The 27,076-nt window shown below is 47.3% G+C and overlaps 12 protein-coding genes across 12 annotated transcripts; 6 read left to right on the top strand and 6 right to left on the bottom strand.

The window, feature by feature from the left end:
* Window positions 1–866: 866 nt before the first annotated feature.
* BDV38DRAFT_280316 (uncharacterized protein) lies at window positions 867–1,193 on the bottom strand (the record flags this gene model as incomplete). Its single annotated transcript, XM_032059280.1, has 1 exon — window positions 867–1,193. One exon carries the CDS (start codon window positions 1,191–1,193, stop codon window positions 867–869), a length of 327 nt encoding a protein of 108 aa, XP_031916383.1.
* Window positions 1,194–1,715: 522 nt separating this feature from the next.
* Window positions 1,716–2,354, top strand: BDV38DRAFT_240362 (uncharacterized protein). Its single transcript, XM_032053889.1, has 2 exons — window positions 1,716–1,768; window positions 1,823–2,354. Exon 2 carries the CDS (start codon window positions 1,825–1,827, stop codon window positions 2,227–2,229), a length of 405 nt encoding a protein of 134 aa, XP_031916382.1. The 5' UTR covers window positions 1,716–1,768; window positions 1,823–1,824; the 3' UTR covers window positions 2,230–2,354.
* Window positions 2,355–3,370: 1,016 nt separating this feature from the next.
* On the bottom strand, window positions 3,371–4,949 carry BDV38DRAFT_269296 (uncharacterized protein; the record flags this gene model as incomplete). The annotated part of the gene is made up of 6 exons (XM_032056944.1): window positions 3,371–3,766; window positions 3,816–3,878; window positions 3,925–3,967; window positions 4,013–4,133; window positions 4,188–4,211; window positions 4,883–4,949. The coding sequence occupies 6 exons, from the start codon at window positions 4,947–4,949 to the stop codon at window positions 3,371–3,373; spliced, it is 714 nt and encodes a 237-aa protein (XP_031916381.1).
* An 832-nt stretch (window positions 4,950–5,781) lies between these two features.
* Window positions 5,782–6,533, bottom strand: BDV38DRAFT_280313 (uncharacterized protein; the record flags this gene model as incomplete). The annotated part of the gene is made up of 3 exons (XM_032059279.1): window positions 5,782–5,843; window positions 5,901–6,058; window positions 6,109–6,533. The coding sequence occupies 3 exons, from the start codon at window positions 6,531–6,533 to the stop codon at window positions 5,782–5,784; spliced, it is 645 nt and encodes a 214-aa protein (XP_031916380.1).
* A 2,342-nt stretch (window positions 6,534–8,875) lies between these two features.
* On the top strand, window positions 8,876–10,351 carry BDV38DRAFT_240360 (secretory lipase-domain-containing protein). Its single transcript, XM_032053888.1, has one exon. It carries the CDS (start codon window positions 8,886–8,888, stop codon window positions 10,152–10,154), a length of 1,269 nt encoding a protein of 422 aa, XP_031916379.1. The 5' UTR covers window positions 8,876–8,885; the 3' UTR covers window positions 10,155–10,351.
* BDV38DRAFT_240359 (cytochrome P450) lies at window positions 10,316–12,887 on the bottom strand. Its single transcript, XM_032053887.1, has 2 exons — window positions 11,432–12,887; window positions 10,316–11,374 (listed from the first exon to the last, which is right to left on the bottom strand). The coding sequence occupies exons 1-2, from the start codon at window positions 12,627–12,629 to the stop codon at window positions 10,959–10,961; spliced, it is 1,614 nt and encodes a 537-aa protein (XP_031916378.1). The 5' UTR covers window positions 12,630–12,887; the 3' UTR covers window positions 10,316–10,958.
* A 44-nt stretch (window positions 12,888–12,931) lies between these two features.
* Window positions 12,932–14,816, bottom strand: BDV38DRAFT_269293 (pyridoxal phosphate-dependent transferase; the record flags this gene model as incomplete). The annotated part of the gene is made up of 4 exons (XM_032056943.1): window positions 12,932–12,969; window positions 13,285–13,925; window positions 13,982–14,573; window positions 14,726–14,816. 4 exons carry the CDS (start codon window positions 14,814–14,816, stop codon window positions 12,932–12,934), a joined length of 1,362 nt encoding a protein of 453 aa, XP_031916377.1.
* Window positions 14,817–15,024: 208 nt separating this feature from the next.
* Window positions 15,025–17,240, top strand: BDV38DRAFT_28441 (putative MFS monocarboxylate transporter). The gene is made up of 4 exons (XM_032060260.1): window positions 15,025–15,327; window positions 15,382–15,479; window positions 15,542–15,802; window positions 15,869–17,240. The coding sequence occupies exons 1-4, from the start codon at window positions 15,165–15,167 to the stop codon at window positions 16,658–16,660; spliced, it is 1,314 nt and encodes a 437-aa protein (XP_031916376.1). The 5' UTR covers window positions 15,025–15,164; the 3' UTR covers window positions 16,661–17,240.
* BDV38DRAFT_280308 (actin-binding ADF family protein) lies at window positions 17,097–17,741 on the bottom strand (the record flags this gene model as incomplete). Its single annotated transcript, XM_032059278.1, has 3 exons — window positions 17,097–17,231; window positions 17,293–17,593; window positions 17,692–17,741. 3 exons carry the CDS (start codon window positions 17,739–17,741, stop codon window positions 17,097–17,099), a joined length of 486 nt encoding a protein of 161 aa, XP_031916375.1.
* A 353-nt stretch (window positions 17,742–18,094) lies between these two features.
* On the top strand, window positions 18,095–20,153 carry BDV38DRAFT_240347 (actin). The gene is made up of 6 exons (XM_032053886.1): window positions 18,095–18,277; window positions 18,376–18,406; window positions 18,459–18,514; window positions 18,580–18,610; window positions 18,733–19,504; window positions 19,605–20,153. Exons 1-6 carry the CDS (start codon window positions 18,271–18,273, stop codon window positions 19,833–19,835), a joined length of 1,128 nt encoding a protein of 375 aa, XP_031916374.1. The 5' UTR covers window positions 18,095–18,270; the 3' UTR covers window positions 19,836–20,153.
* A 213-nt stretch (window positions 20,154–20,366) lies between these two features.
* BDV38DRAFT_280306 (Zn(II)2Cys6 transcription factor) lies at window positions 20,367–22,819 on the top strand (the record flags this gene model as incomplete). Its single annotated transcript, XM_032059277.1, has 8 exons — window positions 20,367–20,435; window positions 20,497–20,520; window positions 20,575–20,687; window positions 20,739–21,160; window positions 21,230–21,525; window positions 21,595–22,029; window positions 22,096–22,334; window positions 22,387–22,819. The coding sequence occupies 8 exons, from the start codon at window positions 20,367–20,369 to the stop codon at window positions 22,817–22,819; spliced, it is 2,031 nt and encodes a 676-aa protein (XP_031916373.1).
* Window positions 22,820–25,243: 2,424 nt separating this feature from the next.
* Window positions 25,244–26,770, top strand: BDV38DRAFT_290541 (RGase E; the record flags this gene model as incomplete). The annotated part of the gene is made up of 4 exons (XM_032061508.1): window positions 25,244–25,885; window positions 25,941–25,979; window positions 26,044–26,245; window positions 26,304–26,770. 4 exons carry the CDS (start codon window positions 25,244–25,246, stop codon window positions 26,768–26,770), a joined length of 1,350 nt encoding a protein of 449 aa, XP_031916372.1.
* Window positions 26,771–27,076: the final 306 nt, after the last annotated feature.

Below are 27,076 nucleotides of genomic sequence, written 5' to 3'. Positions count from 1 at the left end.
TTTGGGTATAGTGGATCTTGAATCCTGCATGCTGAACAGAGCATCTTTTGAGTGTCATAGTATCATGAGATGATCCACTATTTCTGTTCATGTCTACGCCTAGGGTCTACTGAACCAGAGGAGTAGCAGAGTTTGGCATATCATGACAAATAGAGATCAAGTGACTGTTTGCGCTCATATGCCTGATGTACCCATTGACAGAGATCTTCAATTTGTTGCGGGGAGGGACTTGGGGTTCTCGAGGGACTAGAGGGATTTATTTGCACCACTTGTTGAATTGCTCGGTTGGTTTTATGGCTATATCGAGTCAGCCTATATCCGGTATTAGGGCGATTGACGTCTCACTTGTCTTCGAAGTTGTCCAAATCCTCTTCCAATACTTTCACTTCATATTATTTGTGTACAAATGGTGGACATGAGAGCATTGGACGCGGAGGGAACGTCATTACGAAACTGACAGCCGGCTGCTTGAGGGACTTTGAGTGACTCTTATTCATTGCCGATGATCTCGTTTGGGGGAACAATCTAGCCTCATTTTCTGCATGACTCCCAGCGATGCATCCGCAAGAGATAGCGGAGTACAAACGGTCCACACAGCTCTGGACGACATTCAAGGCTGCGGTGAATTTTGCTATGGTCCTGGACATGGGCTGGACTGTGACATTCTGCCTTGCTATGCTCTGGTCCCTCAGTCTGCTTAATGTTTTTGTCGATTCGTCTAGATCGTGGATTTGTCGCTGTAGATCTTTTTTTCCCACACTGAATTTGATTCGCTTGGTAAACTCAAACCTACCATTTCATTTTGGTTGAGAATGGAGAATTGTTGGCAAGTCGTTCCTGTCCCACTATGGATAATTGTGTTAAAATCATGGCAAATACCAAGAGCGGGCAGTGATTACCTGAGATGTTGCTACGAGACCGCTGATGTTGGCGATAATGTCGCTGAGGATATGCTCGCATCGGGCAACAGCATTAATGTACACAGCGAGCCCCTCTCTAAGGTACTCTTTCAGAGCAACTGAGATCTCTGAATCTTGGAACAAATTCAAGCCCCGTTCATCAATCAGTGCAATTAGTTGTTTCTCCTCGAGATGGGTTTCCTTGAGTGCTAAGCAGATATCGGTCTGAAAATAAAACTTTTGCTCTTCTAACGACTGGATCAACTGATTCAAGAGGAGTTCTTTCTTGGCCATAAATTTGATCCTCTGGCTAGTGACTTTGTAGTAGTCTAGGGCAGAGATGATTAGTGGGGATGGCACCCAGTATGACGCCAACAACCTCGAAGCCTGACATTATGGTCCATCCAGCTGAAGAGCATGCAGGAAGGTTTTTTGTTGGAGGAGGAGTCGCTGGAGGGGTAGTCACTTGCATGCAGGAGGCTATGACTATTATTGGACGATGTATGGAGCTAGAGTTGAATCATGCTTGACCGTTTCCCTATCTGCTCAGCCTCACTGTTTTCCCACCAGCCTTGTCTGTTCCACGCCGTCTGGACTTCTGACGCGAGGTAGAGCAATGACTCACGAACGAAGACCGGAAACTCTGAGCTCTATTGCGCTAGTGGAGCGTTCAGTTGCAAGAGGCAGTCACGAAGACATTAATCATTTCAAGCTTGCCAATGAAACACAACACTTCGAACTATGGGCAAAAAATCTGGGTCTTTACCATCTTGGACATAGCTCCCTCGACCACCGATTTCGAGATGCGCCTTCTGTTTTCGAATTCGCCATCCACCTATTGCATAATCTGGAGGCGCTTCTGGTACAGCGTGAGTTGTATGTCTTTTATTTTAGTCTGGTTCCAAGTGCTAACAGTATTTCAGTCATGAATATCCTAAACCGTGGACAAGTATCGAGTCTGAATACAAGGGATACGACAAAAACTTCCATCCAATCTCATGAGCAGTTTAGTAATGACTCAGAAGAAGATGACTTTGAATCTTCTGGCGATGTGTCTATCACCGATTCGTTGTTGTTTGGTGTGGCTGCCAGTATTGACAAGCTTTATCGTCTCTCATTCAAAATACGCGATCCCACAATGAGGATGGGATTTTCCAAAGCGCTCAAGTATCGTGCATTGGACCCAGAAACCGACGTTGATCTGATCGACCAGCTCCGAGAAAGCAGCCAACGCCATCTTGAACAGCTTTTTCTATCTTATCATTCGACCTCTGCAAGGGACTTGGAAAAGGACTTTCTAGTTCAGCATCTAGTCAAAGCCAATACCTGAGGGAGGCAGTGGTTTGCATACTGGAAGAGGAGACGAGGTCGGTTTGAAATTATGTCCAGAATAGAAACTATGGAATAAATGGCACCCGATTCCGGGGCAGAAAACAAACCAAATTTGAATGTTCCAAGCGCTCCTTCTCAACCTTCGTCAACAACCCACCTTGATGTGTCAAAAGTAAAGGTGGAAGATGATTCCTCGGTGATATCAAGTTCAACTGTTGTTAATATGCCAGACGAAGCCAACGGAGACCGGTTTTCAATTCCACCACCTCCAAAGGACTTGTGGGATGGAGAAGTGTTTGAGTGCCCATATTGCTTCACTCTATGCCCATGCAAATTGCTGCATCAAAAGGCTTGGCAGTAAGTCAGAGAAAATTCTTTGCGCGAGGGAAGTTGATAGCTGATAGTTCCGAGAACTCACATTCTGCGAGACTTGCGTCCGTACAATTGCACTTATGAAGATTGTACAGTCCTGCGATCTACTTGTTAGCTGTGCAGGAGTTCATTTGCGGGAATAATTCTATCTAATTTTTCCCTAGTAATCAGTTACCGGATAAATTTCAGAATGAGCGTAGTTTTGTAAAGACAGAAGGAAAATTCCAGAGAGACAGAGATATATTTAGAGAGTCTAATTCCGTAAATTAAGATTCGGGCGCGTGAGTGTTTAGTGGATTGGATATTATACTATATTAGTCTCAGAGCTTGAACTTGTGAAATAAGGTAAGAAGTACAGATAGACGTATATATATCCTAATCCAGTGTTGAACTAGCCAGTAAATATCCACCGCAGGCTGTCCTGCCCATCTTATTACTTCTATAAATATAGATCCAACAGCACTATAGACTGAAATTAAAGAACTAGTAAGATTTAGATAATTCGGAACAGATTAATCTACTAATTATTAGAAGACCAAAACTACAGATACTTGAAAGTTTTCAAAAGTCAGGTGACAATTACTTTTGTTATAGGATAAAGAAAATACTCAGTATAAGATCTTTAATTTGATGCCTTCTTATCTATTTAAAGTTAGCAGCTTTTGAATGATCCTTTAAGGTGTTAGGTTTGTGTATATAATAGTGAATATTATCTACTATAGCCTTCTTGCAGACTAAGCACGTAGCTGATTAAAATGTTGATGAATTCATTGATAAGTGACCTCCACTGTCCTTTGCACTGTAATATCCTCTAACCGCCGTTGTGGTTGACCTGATTCCACATCGGGGCTGACTGAAGCCCCATAGCCCCTTTCTCCCCCAGCGGTCAAGCATAACTCATGTGCATCTGCAGTGCCATGCATCTGGCCGTCAGTATCGCGCATAATAGACTCAACGGAGCTGCCTTGATGGGTTGTAAACGTTGTAATGTTTCGGATTGCTGCTCGCGCTCGCTGTGGTGCACTCCGTGGTGTGGCTCGTCCTTGTTCCGGGTAGTTTGAGGGATCCGGGCTTTCTAAGCGGAAAACCGCACGGACGAGTGGCCACATTAAAGGTAGATTTGCGACGTAAACTGCGGTCGATACTTCAGCTGCATACCATCTCTACGGTAGACAGTCAGTACAAAGTCCAAGAGAAAGAGTGGTGACTGACCATGAAGATCATGGAACCGACAGTACTCAAGCTGTAGTATCGGTTAAGAACGGCCATTAAAACCTAGATATGTCAGAAAAGGGACAGCATGAGGAATGGTAATGCGTACAACCACAAAGCCAAGACCGAACACTCCACACACAGCAATTTTCCTGTGGCAGTTAGCTCTGAAGATAAATGAGCTTGGGGCTACTTACTTGCCCAGACGAAGGTGAGATCGAATAAACAGAGGTAATGGGATGCACAGCATTACCAAGTCAGAGGAAATGTTGAAAACGGCGGATACAATCATGTGGTTGAAATAAGTTGAACATTGAACTAGCCAAAACATCAGTGGAATTCAAGTGTTCCTTCGCTATTGACCGGACTTACAATTGTCGTCGACGTCCGGAGACCCTGCTTCTCATCAGCATCCTCGATTCCTTGATAGTGATCCAACGACGTACAATATCCTTCAATTGGTCGACACCAGACCGCGCAAAGCAAAACTTCGATCAAAATATAGGATAGCCCAACGTATACTGCAAGTATCTGAACTACGATATGCTCTTTCAATAAACGCCTTGACCAATGCTGTTAGCTCCTTGTTGACAATGTGTTCAGATCGACGTACGTTAAGCGGCTGTAGATGATCAAGAGGCAGCACTTGACTAGCCAGGTTGTCGCAGTGCAGAATTGCTCCATAGCAAAGCACATTTTATTTCCCCATATCAGTAGCTCTTGCGCATGCGGGGTTATTTCGTCGGCATGCACCTCTGGCCGGCTATTCACCCATCCCACTTGATTGATGCTGACCATTGCACCAGTGTATGTAATCTATTCGGCGATTAAACCAGATCCTCGGGTCGCTTGTGCTGGGCCTTACCGCAGTAAAGCACATAATGTAGTCATCGATTTTCAGTCTCTTCCATGACCCCTTTGCGATCCGTTGCGATATTCTAACTTCGTCAGTATTTGATTCGAATTTAGATCACACGGTGTAACGAACAGGCGACACCCAATGATTAGTATTCCTATGACAGCCAGTGTTAGAAGGAAGTTGCAATGGCCGGGTGGTGTGGAACTACCAATGACATATAAAAACCATGTTTCAATCGCGAGATCCCTGGAGTACTTGGTGAAGGATTCGCCCATGATAATTGTCACGAGTCATGAGTGATACTGCACGCAATGTAGCAATTAAATCCCATGACAAAACACTGCAATGAAAAAGTGGCACACCGTGGATATATAAGGTTTTCTTCAGTCTTCAATATGCGGCGTCTTCTTCTTATCTTCCACTAAATCCAACCGAATAAGCTTCACGCTATGTTAGACGCGATAACAGACTTCTAACTGGCAATACAAATGGCTGTCCGGACCAAAATAACCTTTCCCCGAGTCAATCCTTGTCATTTACGGAGTACGTACTAGTTAGCCTTTGGCAACATGTTTCAATTGTGCCGAAATTACCCCTAAGGGAGTGGGTCAAGAAGTAAGGTTATGGTAAGTGTATCCCGAGATGCAGGTGCAAGTGGGGATTCCACCTCCTGAGATTGGCGTCGCGCCATATCTTGGCGTGTTAAGATATTTCCTTGTGATATTTCCTCACAATCACCATTGAGTACAAATATTCCCATAAGTGTGATGATATTGTGTGTTCTTTGGTGGTCCGGTCGGAAAGATATCTGGTAGAAGGCCACCATGCCAGCCTTGATCAACTAAGGAGAGACGACAGACACAGTGGAGCCAGTGATGATCGTCGGTTCATGGAGGTCAGCATTACCGGCATGTGGATCGCAACGGTCGCGCATGTCTGGCCTTCCATCCACAGCATATCCTCTTTTGAAGTAATAGCCATATCAGGCATGCCTGAACTGTTAGGGCCAGACCATTACGGAAGCTGGAGGACGGAGCCGTGATCATATATTCATTGTAGAGCTAAAATCTCGAAATAAAATATTGACTGATGGTATTCCAAATATTACTAATAACCAGCTTTGCGGGGCGGGAAGCAAGTTATATCACCATCTTCATTAACAAGATGTCCTGTAGCACTCCTGTCAGCAAGTAGTCTGATATAATGTTGATAGATAGTGTAAGTACCTATAGGGAATGTGCTCTTGGCTACATATGCCCCCGTCACAGGATTTGGGGTTTTCGTTCTACACGTGCATTGGATATCGTGTCTTCTGACCGCCATGTCGAAAGGCTCTGGTATCAAGGTGCACCCATAACAATCACCACGTCGAAAAGCGCCCCCGCTGCGACCATTAGCCCTTATGCACTATCGTACGGAATCAAGGTAACATACTCCCATTGGCGAATTAAGACGCCTTGCGTCTTGTCGTACCCGAGGCAGTAGTTGAGATCTATACACGAATTTCGCTTGATTCTACCGTTGAATCGTATGCAGTCGGCGCAGAACACTGGTGCTGATGGATGGTGGTTGGCCATCTGGAACTCCTTCAGATACGCGTTGGTGCATTGTCCCACGTAGTCAACACGCCTGCCATCCCAAGTTACGGGCTTGGGGTCACGTTGAGGTGGTATTTGTTGCGCAGGCTGCTTATTCTGAGCGGGTGTCGATTGTTTGCGAGGGCGTTTGTTCCTGTTAGGTCGACTTTGGATCTGCATCTGTCCATCATCGGGTCTTTTTTCCACAGAAAGCCCACTGCCCTGACCGGACACCCAGCCACACAGATATATTGCGATAATAACGATCCAAAGTCGACGCATTTCGACTCCATGAAAAGGCGGACTAGTACTCACGAGCAACGTAATTGAACACTGGCCGAGCAAGAGGTTCTGGGCAAGTAAATATCTCTTCCATCGGGATCCACTATGCCTACTCGCCGTTAACCCCTTTCGAATCGCGCTCTCTATGAGATAATCTCCTGGGTCCTTTAATTACTGTCATGTAACCCCCTTCTTTATGTTGTCTTTGTTGAATGGGGTCGGGCAACAGGCCAAAGAACGGTGGCTGTTCTCGGCGTGCGGAGGCAGATTCGGGCGCACAAACTCAGTATGGCCAAGCGTCCCGATTGTGCGAAAATGCTTGGAGTCAGTGGAATGATGTATAATTACCTTTACATCCTTTTTACTGGACAGGTAAACAATCATCATTTAATCTGTTTTAGTGAAGCAGCCATCACCAGGGTGATCGCCGATGATTAGCCAAGTCATGATATTCTGAGAGTTCACAAATTGAATCTATAGTCACGTAGGCTCCATCGAGGAGGACGGTGTATAAGACGTCCGAGGCTAAGGTTCCCACTTAAGCGGCTGCTTCTCCACTCCGGTTTTAAGTTAGAAACAGAGCAAGCTTACCCCTGCTTGGGCCGCAGTGATTGAGCGCCATGTTCAAGGCTGAACCCGCCAGCAAGGCTCACACAGCCAGTAGCTACGGTAGGCCATGACTGGCGGCATCGTCCAGGCAGAGACCCACAGCAACGCATCCAGACCCAGCGTGCCGATCCTGGGACCGGGGAGCTTATCTTCGGGCTGCAGGGGCCGACCCCGCGTGTGGTGCTGCGTGATGTTCCGCAAGTTTAGGCATCGGAGGAGGGTTGTCAATATCTAGGCTCGAGACCCGAAGAAGCTTTGGACGCATATACTAAGTACGTAGAAACATAACATGGTTCTCAACCTCGAGCCAACGGCAATCTTGACATTAATAACAATGAGTGATAAAAGAGGGAAATGCGAAAAGATTAAACTATTGCTTAGAACTGTTCCTGCTGTATAGAAACAGGCGAGAAGAATATATGATATATTGGTATTGGTCCATTTTATGGCCTTGTTTTCGACTACGAAGTGAAATGACCTTGTTATAGCATCCGTTATTAAGCTAGACCTAAGTCACTTGTTATGCATTATTACCAACATAAATTGCTATTTCATATGTATCTAAGAGCTCTGGTAAAAGTAGGAAGCCTGAGATAAGATAAGAATACTGAGTGTTCAGGAAGTTACTATCTTAAACTAGAATATGCGTGCTTCACAGTCCGTGTGGACAGACGGCACCAAGGCTTTTGGGATACAGTACAAATTGACAAGGAAGATGAATTGGTAGGTATATTTGGAGCAGGTATCTACAGGGGGAAAGCCAATAATCATTTCTATTTAGTATTAGCTAACTCTTAACATCGGAAAGCAACGATAGCAAGTTCTTCATTAAACTGCGACTGTTCTCCATAGCTTTAGTATGTCGAAAGCCGTTTAGACGCCAGTGAGGAATTACAGTACGAGAGCATTCTTATGACTAGTATCAACACTCGACAGAAATAATTCTTGAACGCGTGCCGGCGAAATAAGCGATCACCTTCGAACCCACCACGATTCCCCACAGGTATCCAACAACCGGCCGTAAGTTGTAACCCAGGGTTCAACTGTCTTAGAGGCACCCACCCAGTGGGTGCCCCTCGAGGGAATACTTTATCTTAGGCGAATTTACGACTAGCAATGACACTAGAAATAAATGTTCAAACACGAGCTTCTGGACGCCTGGATTTGTTCTGGGGTTTCACACACAGCAGAGTATCCCAGTCAGACACTCACCGGGCCGAAGGCTGCTCGCTGCTTATTAGATTTATTTGTTGGAGTAGAAATTAAGTGTATTCAATGTTCCTGGTAAACATGAATAAATCTCAGAGAAAAACTTCGACTTCAGCAACTCAACCAAACTGGTGCCTAGGATGAGAGTCACGGGAGGCCCGGAGCCCTGATCAAGCACGCCGTTGTTGCCTCGACTAAAGATCAATCACATCATCACCTTTGCAGTAGAAGACCCACCCAAAGAAGATGGCTGACTGCGACAAGCATCTGCAGGCAAGGAGCTATCTTCGCTTGGGGTTAGTCTCACCGAACGAGGCCGACTGATCCGGGCCTTCCGACGGATTTTCTCCACCTATTCTACGAGGCTTGTACATACTACGTAGTAGTATGTCATCCCGCTGCGCTCCCATTGGCGCAATGAGCTGCTCTAATCGAGCTGTTCATGGCTGTAAGCACAACAAACAAATATACTTAAGCTGCTCTTTTTCCGTGGTTCCATGGGCCTTATCACTGTCTATCCCACCCCTCCACGCCATGCTCTCCCCAGCCCGCCTCCTCCCTCTTATTGGGAGTCTCCTCCCTTTAGTCTCCGGCCTGCCTACCACCGGCTCATCGTCTGTGGTTCTCCCTCCCAGTGTAGACCCTTTCTATACCGCCCCCCATGGCTACGAGAGTACCCTCCCCGGCGCCATTCTGCGCCTCCGCCCCGCTCCGGGCAATCTGACTGCGCTGGTCGGTAATGCTTCTGCCGCATACAACATCGTCTACCGCACCACGGACAGCCAATATCGCCCTTCGTGGGCTGTAACCACTGTCTTCGTCCCCTCCAACCCTCGTCCCGGCAACTCTTCCCTACTCTCCTATCAAATCGCATATGACTCCCACAGCATTAACGCCAGCCCCAGCTATGCCATGTACAGTTCCCCTCCTATCGATGTCTCCATCGCGCTGAGCCAGGGCTGGTACGTCAATGTCCCGGACTATGAAGGTCCTCTGGCATCCTTCACTGCGGGTGTTCAATCGGGCCACGCAACGCTCGACTCCATCCGCAGTATTCTCAAGTCCAACAACACCGCTTTCCACATTAAAGCTTCATCCGCCCGCACAGCTCTATGGGGCTACTCCGGCGGCGCTCTCGCCAGCGAATGGGCAACCGAGTTACAGGGACAATACGCGCCCGAACTCTCTCTTGCCGGAGCAGCACTCGGCGGTCTCACACCCAACATTACGAATGTCATGAACACCGTCACAGGGAACCTCAACGCGGGACTCATCCCAGAGGCGGTCCTCGGGCTGGCCAGTCAATACCCAGCCACCTACGAATACTTGGTGAACGAATTAAACCCAGCGGGAACACACAATCGCACGACCTTCCTCCTCTCGCGAAACATGACTCTGGCCCAGGCGGAGGCCTTCTTCGCAGGCCAAAATGTTTACGAGTATTTTGCCAACGGCAGTGACACCTTCAAGGCTCCTGTTGTGCAGCATGCGCTGAATCGCGACGGGTATATGGGATATCATGGCGTGCCGCAGACCCCCATCTATGCGTATAAGGCGATTCACGACGAGGTCAGTCCGATCAGCGATACGGATGTACTGTTGGAAAGGTACTGTGGCGTTGGCGTGAATATCTTGTATGAGCGGAATACTATTGGTGGGCATTCTGCGGAGGGTACGAATGGCCATGCGAGGGCGCTGCAGTTCGTATCTTCTGTTTTGGAAGGGTCGTATGCTCGTCTGTATCAGACTGTGGGATGCACGTTCAGGGATGTTTCGGTTAATATCACTGATTCGGCGCTGTGAAATGATGATGCTACCGTGTTGGCATAGATACGAGTGATGTTTGTATGGTTGTATAGTATAAGTATATATAGTTTGAGGTTGTTTTTGATCTGTACTTATGAGCTAAATCTGGAGAAAAAATGAGTTTTCTTGTCATGAGAATATAATTTCCTCGGTTTTATTATATACTTATTCGTTATACTCCATATATTGTTTCAACACTCTCGTATGTATGTATATCCCAAGAATCAGTATATTTTGCTTTTACTTGAGATCTCGTTTTCGTATTGTCCGGATTATCACCTACTCCGACACCGGTGCTTACCTTTTTCTTAATTCTATCAGTAGACGAGGCGGTAAAGGATCTTCGTGAAGAATACCCATTGCGGAGGGACGGCAAAGAATCAAATTGCCAGTCTTTCATTGGGCCGGTACCTCCGATGTGCGGGGATGATGGAAAACTAAAAGAACAAAGGAAAAGTGATGGCTGAACTTTATCCGGATAAGGCAATGTAATGGACTCGCGGGGTCTTTGCTGAGGAGTTCTATCGCATCTTGATGGGATTTGAAAGTGTTTTTATGACCGCTGATAGACTGAAGCTGGCAACGGATACTGGTATTGTTCTGTGAATTCGATTTAGGAGGATTATACCCCCTAGAATAAACTATGTGTTTACTTTCGATTCAATAGAATATTGATCAATCTAGTCGTGGCATGTCGTTCCTATCAAAACCCGAATACCCAAGAGAAACAAAGCTCCATGTGGTCCATGATTTCATCGCTGAACACTAAAATAAGAAAAGAACGGAATGTGCATGGTTCACCTAATGTCTCAAGGCGACCTGGGTTCCATTTCTCGAACACAACGTCAAGGTCAAGTTCTCCTCCCACGGGCCTGGATCCCGACTTTCCAACACGGAGAACTGCTGTGCAAGTCGCACGGTGACGTAGCCGGCTTCGGTCAGTGCATATTGTTGGCCGACACAGATACGGGGCCCGCCGTTGAAGGGCAGGTACTCCCATGACGGTCGCAGATCGGCCCAGCGCTCGGGGCGGTACTCGTTCGCATCGGGGCCATAGAAGTCTTCGCGACGGTGCATCGAGTATACGCTGTAAGCAACGATCGAGCCCTTGGGGACGAAAACAGGCGCTTGGCCATCCGGGCCGCCACCGACGGGAAGGACCGTATCATTGACGGCGAAGCGGGCGTTGGAGGGCACGACGGGGTGCATACGCAGGGCTGATTGGTTAGCCGATGGACGAACAGAAAAACAGGGTCATCTCCCGGGAAACTCACATTCGTTCATGCAGTACTTGAGATAGGTGAGATTGCGTAGTTGTTCATAAGTCGGAGCGCGACCTTCCAACGAGGCGACCTCCTCGCGCAGCTTGTTCCAGATGCGGGGGTTCTTCGCCAGCATGAAAAACATGTTGCTCAGCAGCGATGCCGTAGTATCCCGACCAGCGAGAAGCACATTCATCAACTCATCCCGAATCCGCGTACGATCACCGGTTTGGTGCGCCAACCCTTGCAAAAACAGATACCTCTGCTTTTTCTTGTCGTCGTCGTTTGCCGCAGCCTTCTCCTCGTCGTAATTGGCACGATATTTCAACGCCTTTTCCACAAACTGTTCAACCAACTCATGGCACACCTGATTGCAGTGTTCCGCCTTAGCATCTCGGAAAAAGTGTCTCAGCGGGCCCAAACGCGTATTTTTCGCAATGGCGTCCTGCGCATAATTGAACGAACTGGCGAAATCCTTGTCGTCCAGTTCCACCCCCGAAATCCGTTTCTTGAGGGACTGGACGCTGTGTCCGAATAGGAATTCCGTCGCCGAATCGATCGTGTAACAGAAGAACAACTCCTGCAGGTCGACCATGGTGCCGTCGGTCGGGATCAAGGCCAGCAAATCGGCCATGAGCTCCTCGAAGATGTCCAAATGCGCGACCTGATCCTTGACGAAGTTGGGACGGATCATGGCGCGCGACTGCGCCCAGTGGTCGCCGTCCGTCGTGAAAATTCCATGACCGAGCAAAGGGCCGAATGCGTCGATCCGATTGCCGAGTCCGAAGTCTTTGAATTTCAGGGACAAGATCGTTTTGATGTTCTGGGGTTCGCACGTGACGATGATAGGGGTCCGCAGACGTCTGGCGCGAAAGGTGTTTCCAAATTGACGGAAGCGAGACCGCGAGCGTTCGAGGAGGATGTGCTTCTTGGCGGCATCGAGGTTGTCGCGAATGTTGTCGAGTCCCAGGAAGGGGTCTTTGTTGACATGGCAACGTACCGGTTGACAATTGTTCGCACGGGCGATGCGGTATTGAGTATATTTCCGCTGGAGGGCGGTCACCGTATAAACAAGGAAGACCACAGCGCCTGCAAGCAGGGCGACTGGGTAGTGGGAAGAATTCAAGATCATGATGGTTGAGTCACTCGCAAGACCAAGAAGGCGGATGTCGACCCGGGGTGGTGGGGAAGCTTTATATATACCTTCCATGTAGACAAAGAGTTCCAGGGGCAAGCTCCCGCACCTGACAGCAAATCTAACCTTCGTAGGAGCATTTGCCGAATCTCAACCATAGAACGCTTTCAGCGTTTTTTGGGGGGGAGGGGGGATCCACAATCAATGAAGGAAAACCGACAAGACCGAGGCCAATGGTTCTAGCAGATGAAAGTGTTCTCGCAAGGTTTACCAAATGGGCATAGTCTCACGTTATGCCGAGATTTGTGAATAATCGTCAGAGTTGAACCGAACCGAAAAGGATTCCTCAAGGTCTCAGTAATCAATATCACATACTATCACTCGACTGTTACGCCGAGGATTATCTCAAAGCTATCTATAGTACTAGTGTTATCTAAAAAACATATATATATTTAAAATATTCTAGAAGAGCAAAAGGTGAAATATAATATAATCATCGTCATCATTTATTTCTGCATGTGAGTCCGACTAGGACTCGATCATCATACTCTAAGCAGTTTCGAGTTAGAGTGGGATGATTTAAGCCTTTGTCTCCAGGCCCCAAAGGGTTGCAAATGCACCGCCTCTCGGTCTGGCCGTCTTGGTGAACGCCACATCTCTCAAGCATTCCCTAATCCAGTATAGTTTGATTATGCCAGGTATTCTCCCTTACGGACCCGCTCCACCAAACCCCTCAAGACTCCTCCTAACCACTCAAAGTCCCGTGACTCCAGATATACTTGAGCACTCAGACGCGTCCACAACCAATCACCATGTTGGAAAACCGGAACGAAGGTTTCAAACTCGTCTTTCAAAGTCACCTGCAGAAAATGCACCACCTTGCTGACGTCCTCAGCAGCCACCGGAAGGTAAGGCGACGACAACATTCCATTGTCCTGTCCATCCACCGCGATCGGTAGTCGGACTGTGGACATTCCGCACCGACGGATCTTACTCTTATCCCCGGGACGGAGATCGGGCTCTTGCAGGACATCCGTGCCGAGCGCAGCTGCAACAATGTCACCGCCTTGGATCGCGAGCTCCTCAAGGTATTTAAATATAGCGTCATGTCCACCGCACACGTCAGTGCGGAAGCGGACGGCATCAGGGACCGTCAGATACGCTGCATCATCACTCGTGGCCACAAATTGGAAGAGCTCCTCAAAGGCGGACCGTTGGCTCCCCACCGGCGTCAGAATATTTGGCTTGTCCGCCGTGGATGACGTCGGATCTGCTATAAAGCCCCAGGATGTTGGAAGCGTCGTCCGGATCAGATGCTGATGGCGCACCGGAACGTATAAGGCTGCACAACCACGGGGGACATAGAGCCATCTACACAACATCATTAGCGTCCTTGCGAATTACCCCGAGGGCCAGTTGAGCTGTACTTGTGCAAATTACTTGTGAAGAAATCGGGTTGTAACGCCTTCAGGTCCAACGGAATCTGCCCAATTCCATGGGCGCCATCAATAACACTGAGAATCCCTTCATCCTTGCAGACTCTGGTCAACTCCTCAAAGGGAAACCTCATCCCGGGGAGACTAGTCACGGTGTCGAAGACCGCCACTTTCACGTTGAATCCTTCTGATCGAGCTTGTTCTACAACATCTCGGAACTTCTGCACAAGAGTCTCGTGGCTAATAGGGCAAATATAATCAACTTTTCTTGCCTGAAGCGGAGTGGTTTCGGTTAACGAGGTGATTGTCTTCTCAATTGCCCCGTATATGGTCGCGAAGTATATAATCACATCTCCCGCCTTATAGCTGAGATTCCGGAGGATAGTGTTCACTCCGGTTGTGGCATTCTTAACAAACACCAGCTCTTGCAGGGGGACGTTGAGAATTTTGGCAGTTGCCAGGCGCGACTCATCCAGCAGTTCGCCATGGGTGTAGCGGATGAAAGGATCTGGCCGCGCTTCGATTTCGTCCTGGTACTTGCGGAGCGCATGTTTTACATGGGCTGGATATGTACCGAAGGACCCTGGTGTACCGCGTAAGCACTTTGAATATTAATTTGCAAAGAAAAAGGAAAGAATGAATAAAACGACAAAAAGTATTTCCAAAAAGTGGCTCGGGTCATGTTCACATGTATACTTATAATGCATGGTTACAGCACGATGTGGATGCACTTACCATGGTTGAGATTTTTATATTTGGGATCGAACAGGAAATGCTTCAACATGGGAGCTCCGAATGGAGTTCGTTCGTATGAAGGAGATGCCATTCTATTTGCCTGGTTGAGTAATCCACAGCATCTACTGATTTCACGAAGTATGGTGACTGAAGATTAATAACGTGGTTTGGTTAATACGTGACATACTTAAATTACTGATCAGGCTTCGACAGGGATGGAGATCGAAAGAAACGTCATTTCACCGAGACTACTCCGCCAATCAAACAGCTCGAAATCGTCGGGAACAAGCCCCGCTTTTCACGCCCTTGACATGACCATCGGATTGTCATCCCGAAGACTTTTGTTGTTCGCTGTTGGTCTTCGACATTCCCATGGAACATTTTGGAACCTGCTTCTGACCGACTCCGCCAAGTAGTAGTATTCAGCGACTGACTGATTATGGAGTTAGAAACACGGCATTCTACGAGAGAGGAAGACCCCACCAGGTCCAGCCTCTTGACTGACGAACCACACAATGAACTTCAACTTCCCCCCGTCGATGGTGGAAAAGATGCATGGTTGTTCTTAGCGGCTGGCTTCATGATGGAAGCGCTTGTTTGGGGTGAGTTCCTCAACTCTTTCCACTCATATGGTCACTTTCTTACGGCTCGCTCAGGTTTCTCTTTCGCCTACGGCATCTTCCAGGACTTTTACAGCACGCACGAGCCTTTCAAAAGCTCAGGGAACCCGGCCGTGATTGGAACATGCATGATGGTGCGCGAATGGTTTTCTTCGCTGAAAGGCTGTTGAGGTTGCATACCCTAACGATGTTCTAGGGCGTAAACTACATGATCTCTCCTTTGACTTTTGCCCTGCTACAGGGATTCCCCGTTCTTAAGCGGTGGTGCTCCGCTGTCGGGCTTCTCATTATGTGTCTGGCTCTCGTCCTGAGTTCTTTCGCGTCTAACACCACTCACCTGATTCTAACCCAGGGCATCGCCTGCGGGATTGGAGGCAACCTTGCTTATTCACCCATGATTATCTTCATGAATGAATGGTTTGTGCACAAAAGGGGCCTTGCTTTTGGGACCATGTGGGTAAGCGCTCCTTCAGGACCCTCAACCTTCCTGTCATCGTGGTGACGCTAACTATCCTACATATAGGCCGGAACTGGTGTCTCTGGTGTGGTACTGCCCCTGGTGCTTCAATGGCTCCTGGATGCTTACGGTCACAAAACCACCCTGCGCATCTGGGCCGTGACTCTGTTTCTGTTAGCTGCTCCGCTGCTCTATTATGTGAAGCCTCGCTTGCCCATTTCGCGTGCGTCAAGCGTCCGAACGTTTGACTTGAGTTTCCTCTGGTCGCATACGTTCCTCATTTTCCAAATGGGCAATATCGTCGAGGCCCTAGGATATTTCTTACCAACAATTTACTTACCTACCTTCGCACGCACTCTGGGCGCCAGTACGATCCTGGCGTCTTTGACCGTCATCTTATGCAACCTTGCATCGGTCTTTGGATGTATCGCCATGGGCCATCTGGTTGATCGGTACCATGCGACTACCTGTATCCTAGTGTCCACTATAGGTAGTACGCTGGCTGTGTTTTTTCTGTGGGGATTTTCCATGTCGTTGGCGCCCCTCTACGTGTTCAGTGTCGTCTATGGCCTTTTTGCTGGATCATTCACCTCAACGTGGCCGGCCGTCATGAGCGAGGTGGTGAAGAAGAGCCAGCTGGCGGATCCCTCGATTGTCTTCAGTTTCTTGGCAACCGGCAGAGGAATCGGAAATGTTGTCAGCGGACCGTTGAGTGACGCCCTGATCAAGGGCTCATGGGGCTATGACCCTTCGGCCTTTGCCTATGGCACCTCTTATGGCGCCCTCATCGTCTTTACGGGAATAACTGCGCTATTTGGCGGATTAAGCATAGTCGGAAGACCCTTAAAACTGATCTAAGCTCAGGAATGGCAAGTCCGGCACCTGGGGCTTCATGCGGGGCCCAAGAATGCCCTGACCTGTCCCAATTCGTGTTATATACATATATTTACTTCATTAAGTGGAGTATGAATGATATGCTTACCATCGTACGACGCCCAGAAGTTATAATCGGCATTTGCGCCCGCCGATAAAATATGACGGAGTGACGAAAAGGAAAAGCAATTTTCGGTGTTAAAAACAAAAGTTCCTACGGCATCTACCAGATCCACACATTATACGCATTAAATATATTGGTATCGGCCCCTCGGCGCTCAATCAGGTCATCGAGAACTAGGCATCAAAAAGCGTTGTTCGTACGAAAGGTTTCCACATTAACGCCGAGTTCAGTTTATCTAGATGACGACCCAATTGATTTATATTCTGATATAGCACCAAAACTTTCTTAGTTCATGTCTCAAGCCTTACCCCCACTGGCCACGCTTAGCACGGTCTTCCATTCGATCTCATCAGGTGTATCAGCGTGGATGGATAGTTTGACATCAAGAGCGCTCCGCAGCTGCTCTTTAGTGCTCGCGTAAAGCATACACAGCTAGATATTCTGCTCAGACTTGGCCCAGATATGCAACTCAATGAAGGGGAGGTGAACTCACTTTCAGCGGTGTGCTAGCAGGTACCCAACTTATAAACACTGTCTTGCACCGCTTGCCATCTTCTCCAAGGTCATACTCAACATCATAAACGGCATAACGTGGGGCTGGGTTGCCGCGACTATCCACAGTTGAGCAGAGCCTCTGACGGAATGTTTCAAAATCCTGTTCTGCAGATGATTCTTCTACTACAACAGCGGTTTGGTCATCCGAGATCCGGTAAATCACAAATGATGGCTTTTTTGGCCCTCTTCCGGAACGGAGTTGCTTGTAGGCGGTGATGCATTCATCCGATATGGAAACACTGTGACTTTCTAGTTAGTAATGATTCCAGGAATTTGTGATATATTAAAAAGGGTCGATAGATTCAGCAGCATACCCCGATGGCATCTATAGACGGACTTGGGTAAGCGAAAGTCTTCAAGGAGTAGGACGAGAATACGCACCGACATGTTGATCGCTAGAAACTGAGATGGACTAAAGTCTGCTAAAGAGCCTGAATTTAATTCACTGAAGCCGACATTGATTTCTCACTTTATATTTGTTCTAGCTAGGCTGCTGTATTCTATAGAAAAATGAATGCCTAAGGAAGATTGCGCTGATTTGCTTGGCGGACTCCCGGGGCCGCGCAATCCGGCATGCCGAGAGGAATAATGGTTGAATCATGAACCCTAACTCCTCCTGATAGCGACGCGCAATCAACTTCACCAAGGATCTGTTGCCTGAAAATGTTGTTATTTTTCAAATTCACCTAGTTTTCAAGTTCATGGGACCATGAAGAATATTTGAGCTGCCTAAAGTAAACCCTTTAGGCAATTATGTTATTTTATCTATAAGTACGGCGTATGTTATTGCCCTCGTTTGCGATTAAGCTCATATTTTAAAGCTACCCGATCTCACAATTTAACCATTGCTGTGATACTCCACTCTATCTGTATTCGGAGCTCACTTATCTTCTTTGACTATCATATTATAGCCATCATGGACGGTAAATATTTCCTATTTTCCTTCCTGTGGCCTGGAGCATACATACCTTTGTACGTCTATATAAGTCACGGGTTGCTAATATAGCTCATGAGTTTACAGACGAAGTTGCTGCCGTTGTTATTGATAATGGGTATGACGATCACGCCTGGCAGTTGATTATAAATGCTAAAGCAATCATTCAGTTCCGGAATGTGTAAAGCTGGCTTTGCTGGCGATGATGCTCCCCGGGCCGTTTTTCGTGAGTCAATTCTTTCTACTCTGAAGGAGCTGATTCCATGTATAAGAACTGACGATTTTCCACAGCTTCCCTTACTGGTCGTCCCCGCCACCATGGGTAATCCACCCCTTTTTCTTTTGTCAAATGAGGACGACTATCGAAGCACAACTCCCCTGATCTCACATTACCCCAGTCGCCTACCACTTCAGATCTGGTCAAGCTGCTAAAACCTTCCATAGAATCATGCTTGGCATGGGCCAAAAAGACTCTTACGTTGGAGATGAAGCACAGTCCAAACGGGGTGTTCTTTCGCTCCACTATCCGATTGAGCACGGCATCGTTAACAACTGGGATGACATGGAAAAAATATGGCATCACACCTATTTTAACGAGCTCCGCGTGGCACCCGAAGAACACCCCGTTCTGCTGACAGAGGCTCCCATCAATCCCAAATCTAATCGGGAAAAGATGACTCAGATCATGTTTGAAACCTTCAATGTGCCAGCCTTCTATGTTTCTATCCAGGCGGTGTTGTCTTTGTATGCCTCTGGCCGCACTACTGGTATTGTCCTCGATTCCGGTGATGGCGTCACGCACGTCGTTCCAATCTACGAAGGTTTCTCTATGCCACACGCCATCGCTCGCATGGACTTGGCTGGCCGTGACCTGACAGACTACTTGGGTAGAATTTTAGCAGAGCGCGGCCATAGCTTTACCACATCTGCCGAGCACGAGATCGTGCGCGATATCAAAGAGAAACTCTGCTATGTGGCGCTTGACTTTGAACAGGAGCTCCAAACCGCCGCTCAGAGTTCCAGTATCGAGAAATCCTACGAGCTGCCGGATGGACAAGTGATCACGATCGGCAATGAGCGCTTCCGGGCACCCGAAGCTTTGTTTCAGCCAAGCTTGCTGGGTATTGAGCAAGGCGGTATTCATGAGACTATATTCAACTCGATTCAGAAATGCGATGTCGATGTGCGCAAGGAATTGTATGGTAATATCGTCATGGTATGTGTCGCCTCCCTTTTATCACTCCCTGTTCTTCTCCTTCTAGTTCCTTGAAGTGACGTAGTAGAATACGTTCAACTAACAATCCGTCGGTATCTAGTCCGGCGGTACTACTCTTTATCCCGGAATTGCAGACCGACTGCACAAGGAGCTTGTGAACCTGTCTCCTTCGTCGATGAAAATCAAGACCATTGCTTCACCGGAAAGGAAGTACTCGGTTTGGATCGGTGGCTCGATTCTTACTTCGCTCTCTACTTTCCAGCAAATGTGGATTACCAAACAGGAGTATGACGAGAGTGGTCCTTCTATCGTGCATCGGAAGTGTTTCTAGGCAGTTATACGGTAACTATGGTGGCATGGGAGGTTAGGGGGAACCGAGTCCAGATCAGTGATAGTTGCGTAAGTAAAAGGTCAATGTAATGCTTTCATTCATACTGTGTAAATACGGAAATTTAATGATGTGCAAAAGCAATAGAAAAGAACAGACCGTACGACATCCTGTACACACTATTGCTGTTGCCTGGCGTAGATAGGGAAGCGGTCGCAGTCTTGGCAATGAGATATTTGTTCTGAAACACTAGGTTTGTTACAGATACAGCGCAAGGCTAGAAAAGAATCAAATAAATGAGTGGTCTGCACTACATAGGGCTTGGGAACTGACATCCATACTAGGAAGTAGTCATACTATGTTGAATCGCGAACGCCCCGGACCTCCAACCAATCAGCAACGCGGATTCTAGCGGAAAGCCGGAAGCCGCGGACCCGGGCATCCGAGGAGGACCGGATGTATCAACTTCTCCTCGTCCTTCCATTCTCCCGCTTTTGACTTCATCATTCGGTAAAGGGCTTTTCAACGGGTCAAATGGCCGGACCAGAGAGGAAAGAGACGATCCAAGCCAGACGGCACCGACTTTCCGTAATCCCCCGTGCAGTATGATCTACGGACCCGGAAAATATTCCCAAGTAACGCAACGTAGCTAACGGACTTGCAGTGTGAGGCGTGTAAGATACGCAAGGTACTGATGTCCGAACCCACCCCGAGACTCCGAAACTAACGAGGAGGAATTTAGGTTCGCTGTGATCGCTCCGTCCCTTGTTCGAATTGCCGTTTGTCCGGCATCACCTGCGAACAGGCCACTCCTAGACCTAGGTCGGAAACTCGTCCTAGACCGGAGCAAGACCTGTAGGATTGAGATGAAAGACAGTTTGGGACTAGATACTAATGAAATACCAGGCAGGAGCAGATCAAGTGCCTAGAAGAGCGACTTGGTTCGCTGGAACAGCAGTTGAAAGCTCAACGTAGTATATCGGAGCATCGCAGAAATACTGTGCCCAATGAAGTGCCGGCTGGGAGTGAGGAAGCTGTACCGCAACCGACCGGCAATGCTTGTGTATATGAGGGTATCTCTTCGTTTACCAGTCAGTCTCTCCTAGCAAGCGATGTTGCTCAGAAGACAGCCAATTCGGAAGGTGCCGGAGAACATTCGGATCTCAAGTCCTCGTTGGACTATCTGAAGACACTGCTCCGGACACCAACAAGATCCTCTCACGCAACAGAGTATCGAATGTCTCGAGCTCCTGCAGCACGGTCCTTACCCACGATGGACCATTTATTGCCCCTCAATCTTATCATTGCCCTTCTACAAGAGATAAAGGGTAAGTATCTTACATAACAGACACAGGGTAGTCCTTGGTTGGAGATAGTTACTCAGATTGACATTGTAGTGAACCGTCCGATATTCCTTTGTTCATATGCGATAAACGATCGAACCTTGGTCGAGCGCCTTTGCCAGAGGGTCTATTTCCCGACAGAGCCAATCTCAACGGGTCACCTAGCCGGCATGCACGGAATCATTCTTACTCTCCTGAAAGAATTTACGATTATGGGAAACCCCTTGTGTCAAAAGTTTGACCTCAAGGCGCATATTTCCACGTGTGAACAAAACTTCAATACCTTGGTCGAGTCGTACGATGTTTTGGCAATTCCTAGTTTTGAAAGCATATTCGCACTGATCATGGGGGTAAGTTGTGTCTGATAAGTATCAGAGAATACCGACTGACATCGTTTTCTCTTCCGCTACTGTGGTCAGTTCATAAAAGCGCAGGATGAAACCAAGCCATTGCTATGTTCTACTTTCATCTCTGCAGCTGCTAGCCATTGCCAGATGCTCGGGTACCATCGTGAAATAACGTATCGCGGTGATAACACGGGAAATTCGGAGAATATGCGGCGACTATTCTGGACTACATACGTCTTTGAGAAGCATATGTCGTTGTACTTTGGGCGAGCTTCGAACATGCAGGATTTCGATATTGATGCACAATACCCGGCCATCACCACAGACCCTGCGGTCAGGCCGTGGGATGCGTCCTTTGTCATGGGGATTCGACTAGCTAAAATTCAAGGGGAAATATATGACCAACTCTATTCCGCAGAGGGCTCCAAGAATCCTCATCCGGAACGAATGCAACGAGTACACAGACTAGCAATTAACATTCAACAATGGTACACTGAGTTCAAGGAGGTGAGAAAGCACATCATATCCGACCACGAATATGTTCTTACTGATAGTAACCTCTCCGTCTTCTAGATCGATGCAAGCAAAGTAAACAACCATCACATATTCAAAATAACCAGAGATAGCTGGGATATACTATATTATTCGACCTTCACGTCGCTATTGCGCGCACCGATCACATCAGGTGCTGCATGCGCCGAGCTTAGCTCACAGTGCTTTCGGGTTGCGCGTCTTAGCTTACAGAGCCACCTACGCTGCTTTGGAAATTTCCAGAACTCTAGCTTCCACTCCAAGGCCGATTATGCTAATTGGTCTGTTCCCCACAAGATCCGCTATCCTGAGAAATATAGCTAATATAGGCAGGGTTCTGCTATTTTCTTCCTTCACACCTTTTATCGTCATATTTCTGCACGCTATCGCAGCAACCAGTTCTGACGACATCCAACTACTTTACGAGGTAGTTGACAGTCTGCAGCACATCCGATATGTATCACCTAGCTCAGAGCGTCTGTATCAAATTTGTTCCACCTTCTTGCAGATTGCCAAGGGCCTGGTTAAAACAAGGCAATCATGCGTGGGAGCCTACAACCCGCTAGAAGACAGTCTACAGTTCGCGACAGATGCAGGCCCGATGTCGATCTTTGAACCTGATTGCCTGCAGGGTCTCTTCGGAGCGGATACGTCAGAACACGTCCCTTACTTGGCGGATCACGATATGTGTGCGATCTTTGACTCTTGGGCCACTGGATTGCCTGCTGGGATGAATTTATTTGGGGGTAATATCGGAGGAATATAGCCATTCAGATAGCATTAGCATTGCTCTTTTCTGTTTCATGTGTATTACCCAATTTCAAATAACTTAGACCTGTGGATAAAATGACACCCCCTTGCCTCGGGCCGAACCTACTTTCGTGTAGACAAACAATAAATAATCTGATATATAAACCCGGATTTTCCATTTCTCGATACTGATTGGCTTAGAAGCCATTGGACTGAGCGATTTCTCGCTCTATGCGTAGTATAAAAAGTAAATAATTAATAGAAATGATAGATTATCAGATTGTCATAGCCTATACTGCGTTGATGTGACTAGTCAGCTGCAATTACACTACAATTCCGTAAGGGGGCTAATGCATATCTTTTGAGCTCACATAGAGAACTATCTAAGCGGGTTCCAGGTCAAAATCTGATATTATGTGTCAAAGCTCAACAGGGAATGTGATACGTATCAGCTTTGCGTATAGATATCGCTTGACGGTGGATCATTCCGGTTCGGTAATTCGCTTTTACATAGTACAATGCATGCTTTTTTCGATTGCGAGCTAATTTCATACGTCCGCTCTGGGCACCCGTCAATCAACATCTCAAATATACTGAACTCTACTATTTGGCTTAGATTTTGGCATTCATTGTATTGGATAGACATGATTAAACGATTAAATCATACATAGAAATACAACTAAGCAATACGAATGAGGTGACACCCCAGATATAAGTCACCATTGAATCGAGAAACCAATTTACTAGCAATCTGAGTTGCAGTTGTAGTTACTTGATATTCAAAAGGTTCCTGGAGCCGCTCTTGTGGATGTATCCCTTCGTTAAGATCTATGTTAATCATCTTCATTAACGTCATGCCGTCTAATAAGCCACCAAGAAGCTATACAGAAAGACGTTGGTATTTGAGAAGATTTCTCTAATAAGTCTGTATACTTGCTGGGCTACATGGGGCATTTTCAGTTGGAGTTAACCTTTGTTAGGTTATGCGGATAATAGGTATTGCTAGTAGGCCCAGGGAATCCTTCACTCACCCAGGATCATTACCTTAATCCTATATGACGTTTATATTCTCAGCTGAAGAAACCTATTATCGGTGCTATGTCTGGACATCCTGTGGTGGGTTGACTTGCATGAATCCCAAGGTCTGGGAGACATATTTCATTCTTTCAGCTTTTCCTTCCAACAATACCACGTCTGACGTGAACCTATGTGGCCATTCATTGAAGGGGCTCGGAAGAATTGGTCACGCTAAGCAACGGAGCTACCGTTAGCTTCCCTGCGGAGGTTTACCCTAATTCAGTCAGAATCAAGGGACTGATTGTGGAGATCTACTGTCTACTCGCTAATTAAACGACCCTAAACGCCCACCGTGCTGTTGTCGATGTGGGCTTACTAGGAAGGATTTCCTCAAGGACCAAAATCGTAGCTATTGAACATGGTAGAAGGTGTGGGAACGTATACGGCTACCTTTCTTCAGAGAGACTATTTTACTGTGGGAATAACAGAAATTATATCCATATATATGTCGATTGAGAGTCTTCGCCTTATTTTGTGACTTTGACGCATCTGGTCTACGTAACACTGAGGGGTGGTTCGCAGCAACGCGACAATCCTTATTTGCTTTAAAAGAGGATAGCCAATGGTTGCATGTAGATATTCTAACCAGGCCGACTAGTCACTACCACGATTCGTATGGTTAGTGACTATCGAGTAGCTGACCCACGTTTAATATATAAAACCGTTTGTCTCGGACCCAACAGTGGCATGATATTGATGTGGAGGAACGGTGAGAGAGAGACAGACCAATAAAAAAGGAAACAAATGGGGATAGTGAAAGAAAGGGGAAATGATTGTCGTTCGTTTAAAGAAACCCAGAAAATCATTCTTCAAAGAGACAAATTCGGGGAATATCACAGGGGACGCGACATTTTGTGCTGTAGGTAATATCTTAGACTTCGGCCAAGAGGAAGGCGATGCTTGTTAGCACTTGCGCCCCCACTCCGATCGCTCTTGTTCCTCCGCTCGTCCTTCAGTTCGGCAATACCACAATAGCGATTTCTCGGGACATGTTATGCCGCAGCTTGATCATCCTAGGAAGGGCTATACGTTTGTTAAGGGAATGAAGCGCCCGGTCTTGCATTTAATATATTAGCAATGCCTTTCGGGCTATTATACCCCCGTAATATAGCGTAATGCATCTTCTCAAAGCTTGCTCTAAGCCCATTCTTCATAAGATCATCATTCAGTAAATCTGTTGTTACGCACGGCATTGGGTCATGTCCTTCAGTTAGACAATATGCGATTCCGGTTGGGGGAATTCCCTGGAATGGTAACAAAAACACCCCGGCTTGCGTGCGTAGCATATAAATATGCGTATATGCCCCTACCATATTGAGCTCTCCACTCAACGTCTGAGCACGAGTAGATGCACGTTGTCAGTATGCCGTCGAAACCATTCTCTGTTTTTTCGTCCTTTCTGCTCCTCGTTGCTACCGTCCAGGGTCAACTATCGGGCTCCGTCGGTCCCTCTACCTCCCATTCGGACAAGGCAGCAGTGAAGACCTGTAACGTCCTTGACTATGGCGCGACCAATGACAACACAACCGATGTTGGGCAACCCATCATGGATGCCTTCGAGGACTGTGGATCCGGGGGCGTCATATACATCCCAGAGGGAGACTATCTGCTGCAAGAATGGGTTTCTCTCGAAAATGGCACCGCTTTCGCAATCCAGTTAGACGGGGTGATCTACCGAAACGGAACCACGACCTCTCAAGGGTATATGTTTGGTATCTCTGGCGGCAGTGACTTTGAACTGTATAGTAGTACGTCGAAGGGAGCAATCCAAGGTAGTGGATATCTGTATCACATGAACGGACAGTTTACGGCACCAAGATTGCTTCATATATCTGGAGTGTCGGATTGGTCGGTTCACGATATCGCTTTGGTTGACGCACCTATGTTCCATTTCGTCATTGATGATGGAAGCAATGGGGAGGTTTATAACATGGCTATTCGCGGAGGGAACTCTGGTGGTCTCGATGGAATTGATGTGTCTGGGGATAATATTTGGATTCATGATGTGAGTTATTCTTCGCGGACAGTGGATAAAGTATGAGTGCTGACCCTCTGTCTAGGTCATGGTGACAAACAAGGACGAATGTGTCACGGTCAAGGTATTGCGCCTATTTCTGCTACAGGAACAGGTAAAATGCTAACAGATATAATTCATTCTGATAGACTGGCTCCCACAACTTCCAGATCGAAAACATATACTGCAATTGGAGTGGTGGGTGTGCTATGGGCTCGTTAGGTAGCGGAACGAATGTCAGCAACATTGTCTACCGCAATGTTTATACATGGAACTCGAATCAGATGTACATGATTAAGAGCAATGGCGGCGACGGCGAAGTGTCGAATGTTCTGTTTGAAAACTTCATTGGTTCGTACATCTAGGGTTGCACCAAAAGGCCCTGAATGAGGCTAACGTGACATTCTAGGACACGGAAATGCCTACTCGCTCGACCTTGACAGTGAGTGGAGCAGCATGGATACCATTGACGGTGACGGGATCTTCTATCATAACATAACATTTAAGAACTGGAAGGGTACTGAGTCAGATGGCCAAACACGACCACCAATTCGGGTCATCTGCCCAGACGCCACACCCTGCACAGATATCACCATTGAGGACGTCGACCTCTGGACAGAAGACGGGGACTCTGAGACCTATGTCTGTAAAAATGCATATGGTTCCGGTGCGTGCATCAAGAGTGATTCTTCTTCCACGGCTACATACGCAAGTACAGCTACGGTGACCGCTGCACCTACTGGCTATTCAGCCACGACTATGGCAGCGGACTTGACAAGTGCTTTCGGAACTGATGCCTCTATCCCCATCCCAACTATTCCGACTTCGTTTTACCCTGGAGCAACGCCATACAGTGCCCTCGCGGGTAGTTCGTAAGTGGTATGATAGGCACTCCAAGAGTTGTTAAAGCTTGCTGATTTGCGCATCTAAGTTGAGGAATCAAAGGAGATCGAATTTATTGTTTAATTAGCTACTCTATATTTCAATCAATCACGGGTTCCTGCACAGTAATATCCCGAACGTGAGTAATACTTGTACAAATCCTTCCAAATAGTTGGCAAAGGCTGTCGTTCGGAGCCTGATTACCTCTAGCAAGGGAGCCCCCTGATAAACCTGGACCATGGAATGACCCGTGACCTGTTTGTCAATTTCCGTATTGGATCTAGCGTGACACGTGGATCC

Source organism: Aspergillus pseudotamarii (assembly GCF_009193445.1).
Source record: "Aspergillus pseudotamarii strain CBS 117625 unplaced genomic scaffold BDV38scaffold_12, whole genome shotgun sequence".
NCBI lineage: Eukaryota > Fungi > Ascomycota > Eurotiomycetes > Eurotiales > Aspergillaceae > Aspergillus > Aspergillus pseudotamarii.
Note: the sequence above shows the minus strand (reverse complement) of the source record. Positions and strands in the feature narration are given on the sequence as shown.

Coding starts and splice junctions, on each gene's coding strand:
- BDV38DRAFT_240362 (XM_032053889.1), top strand. CDS start 1,825: ATGAATATCCTAAACCGTGGACAAGTATCGAGTCTGAATACAAGGGAT.
- BDV38DRAFT_240360 (XM_032053888.1), top strand. CDS start 8,886: ATGCTCTCCCCAGCCCGCCTCCTCCCTCTTATTGGGAGTCTCCTCCCT.
- BDV38DRAFT_240359 (XM_032053887.1), bottom strand. CDS start 12,629: ATGGAAGGTATATATAAAGCTTCCCCACCACCCCGGGTCGACATCCGC. Junction 11,375..11,431: donor CAAGTACTGCATGAACGAAT/GTGAGTTTCCCG, acceptor CTAACCAATCAG/CCCTGCGTATGCACCCCGTC.
- BDV38DRAFT_28441 (XM_032060260.1), top strand. CDS start 15,165: ATGGAGTTAGAAACACGGCATTCTACGAGAGAGGAAGACCCCACCAGG. Junction 15,480..15,541: donor TGATTGGAACATGCATGATG/GTGCGCGAATGG, acceptor ACGATGTTCTAG/GGCGTAAACTACATGATCTC. Junction 15,803..15,868: donor TTGCTTTTGGGACCATGTGG/GTAAGCGCTCCT, acceptor TCCTACATATAG/GCCGGAACTGGTGTCTCTGG.
- BDV38DRAFT_240347 (XM_032053886.1), top strand. Junction 18,407..18,458: donor GCCGTTGTTATTGATAATGG/GTATGACGATCA, acceptor GCAATCATTCAG/TTCCGGAATGTGTAAAGCTG. Junction 19,505..19,604: donor TGTATGGTAATATCGTCATG/GTATGTGTCGCC, acceptor GTCGGTATCTAG/TCCGGCGGTACTACTCTTTA.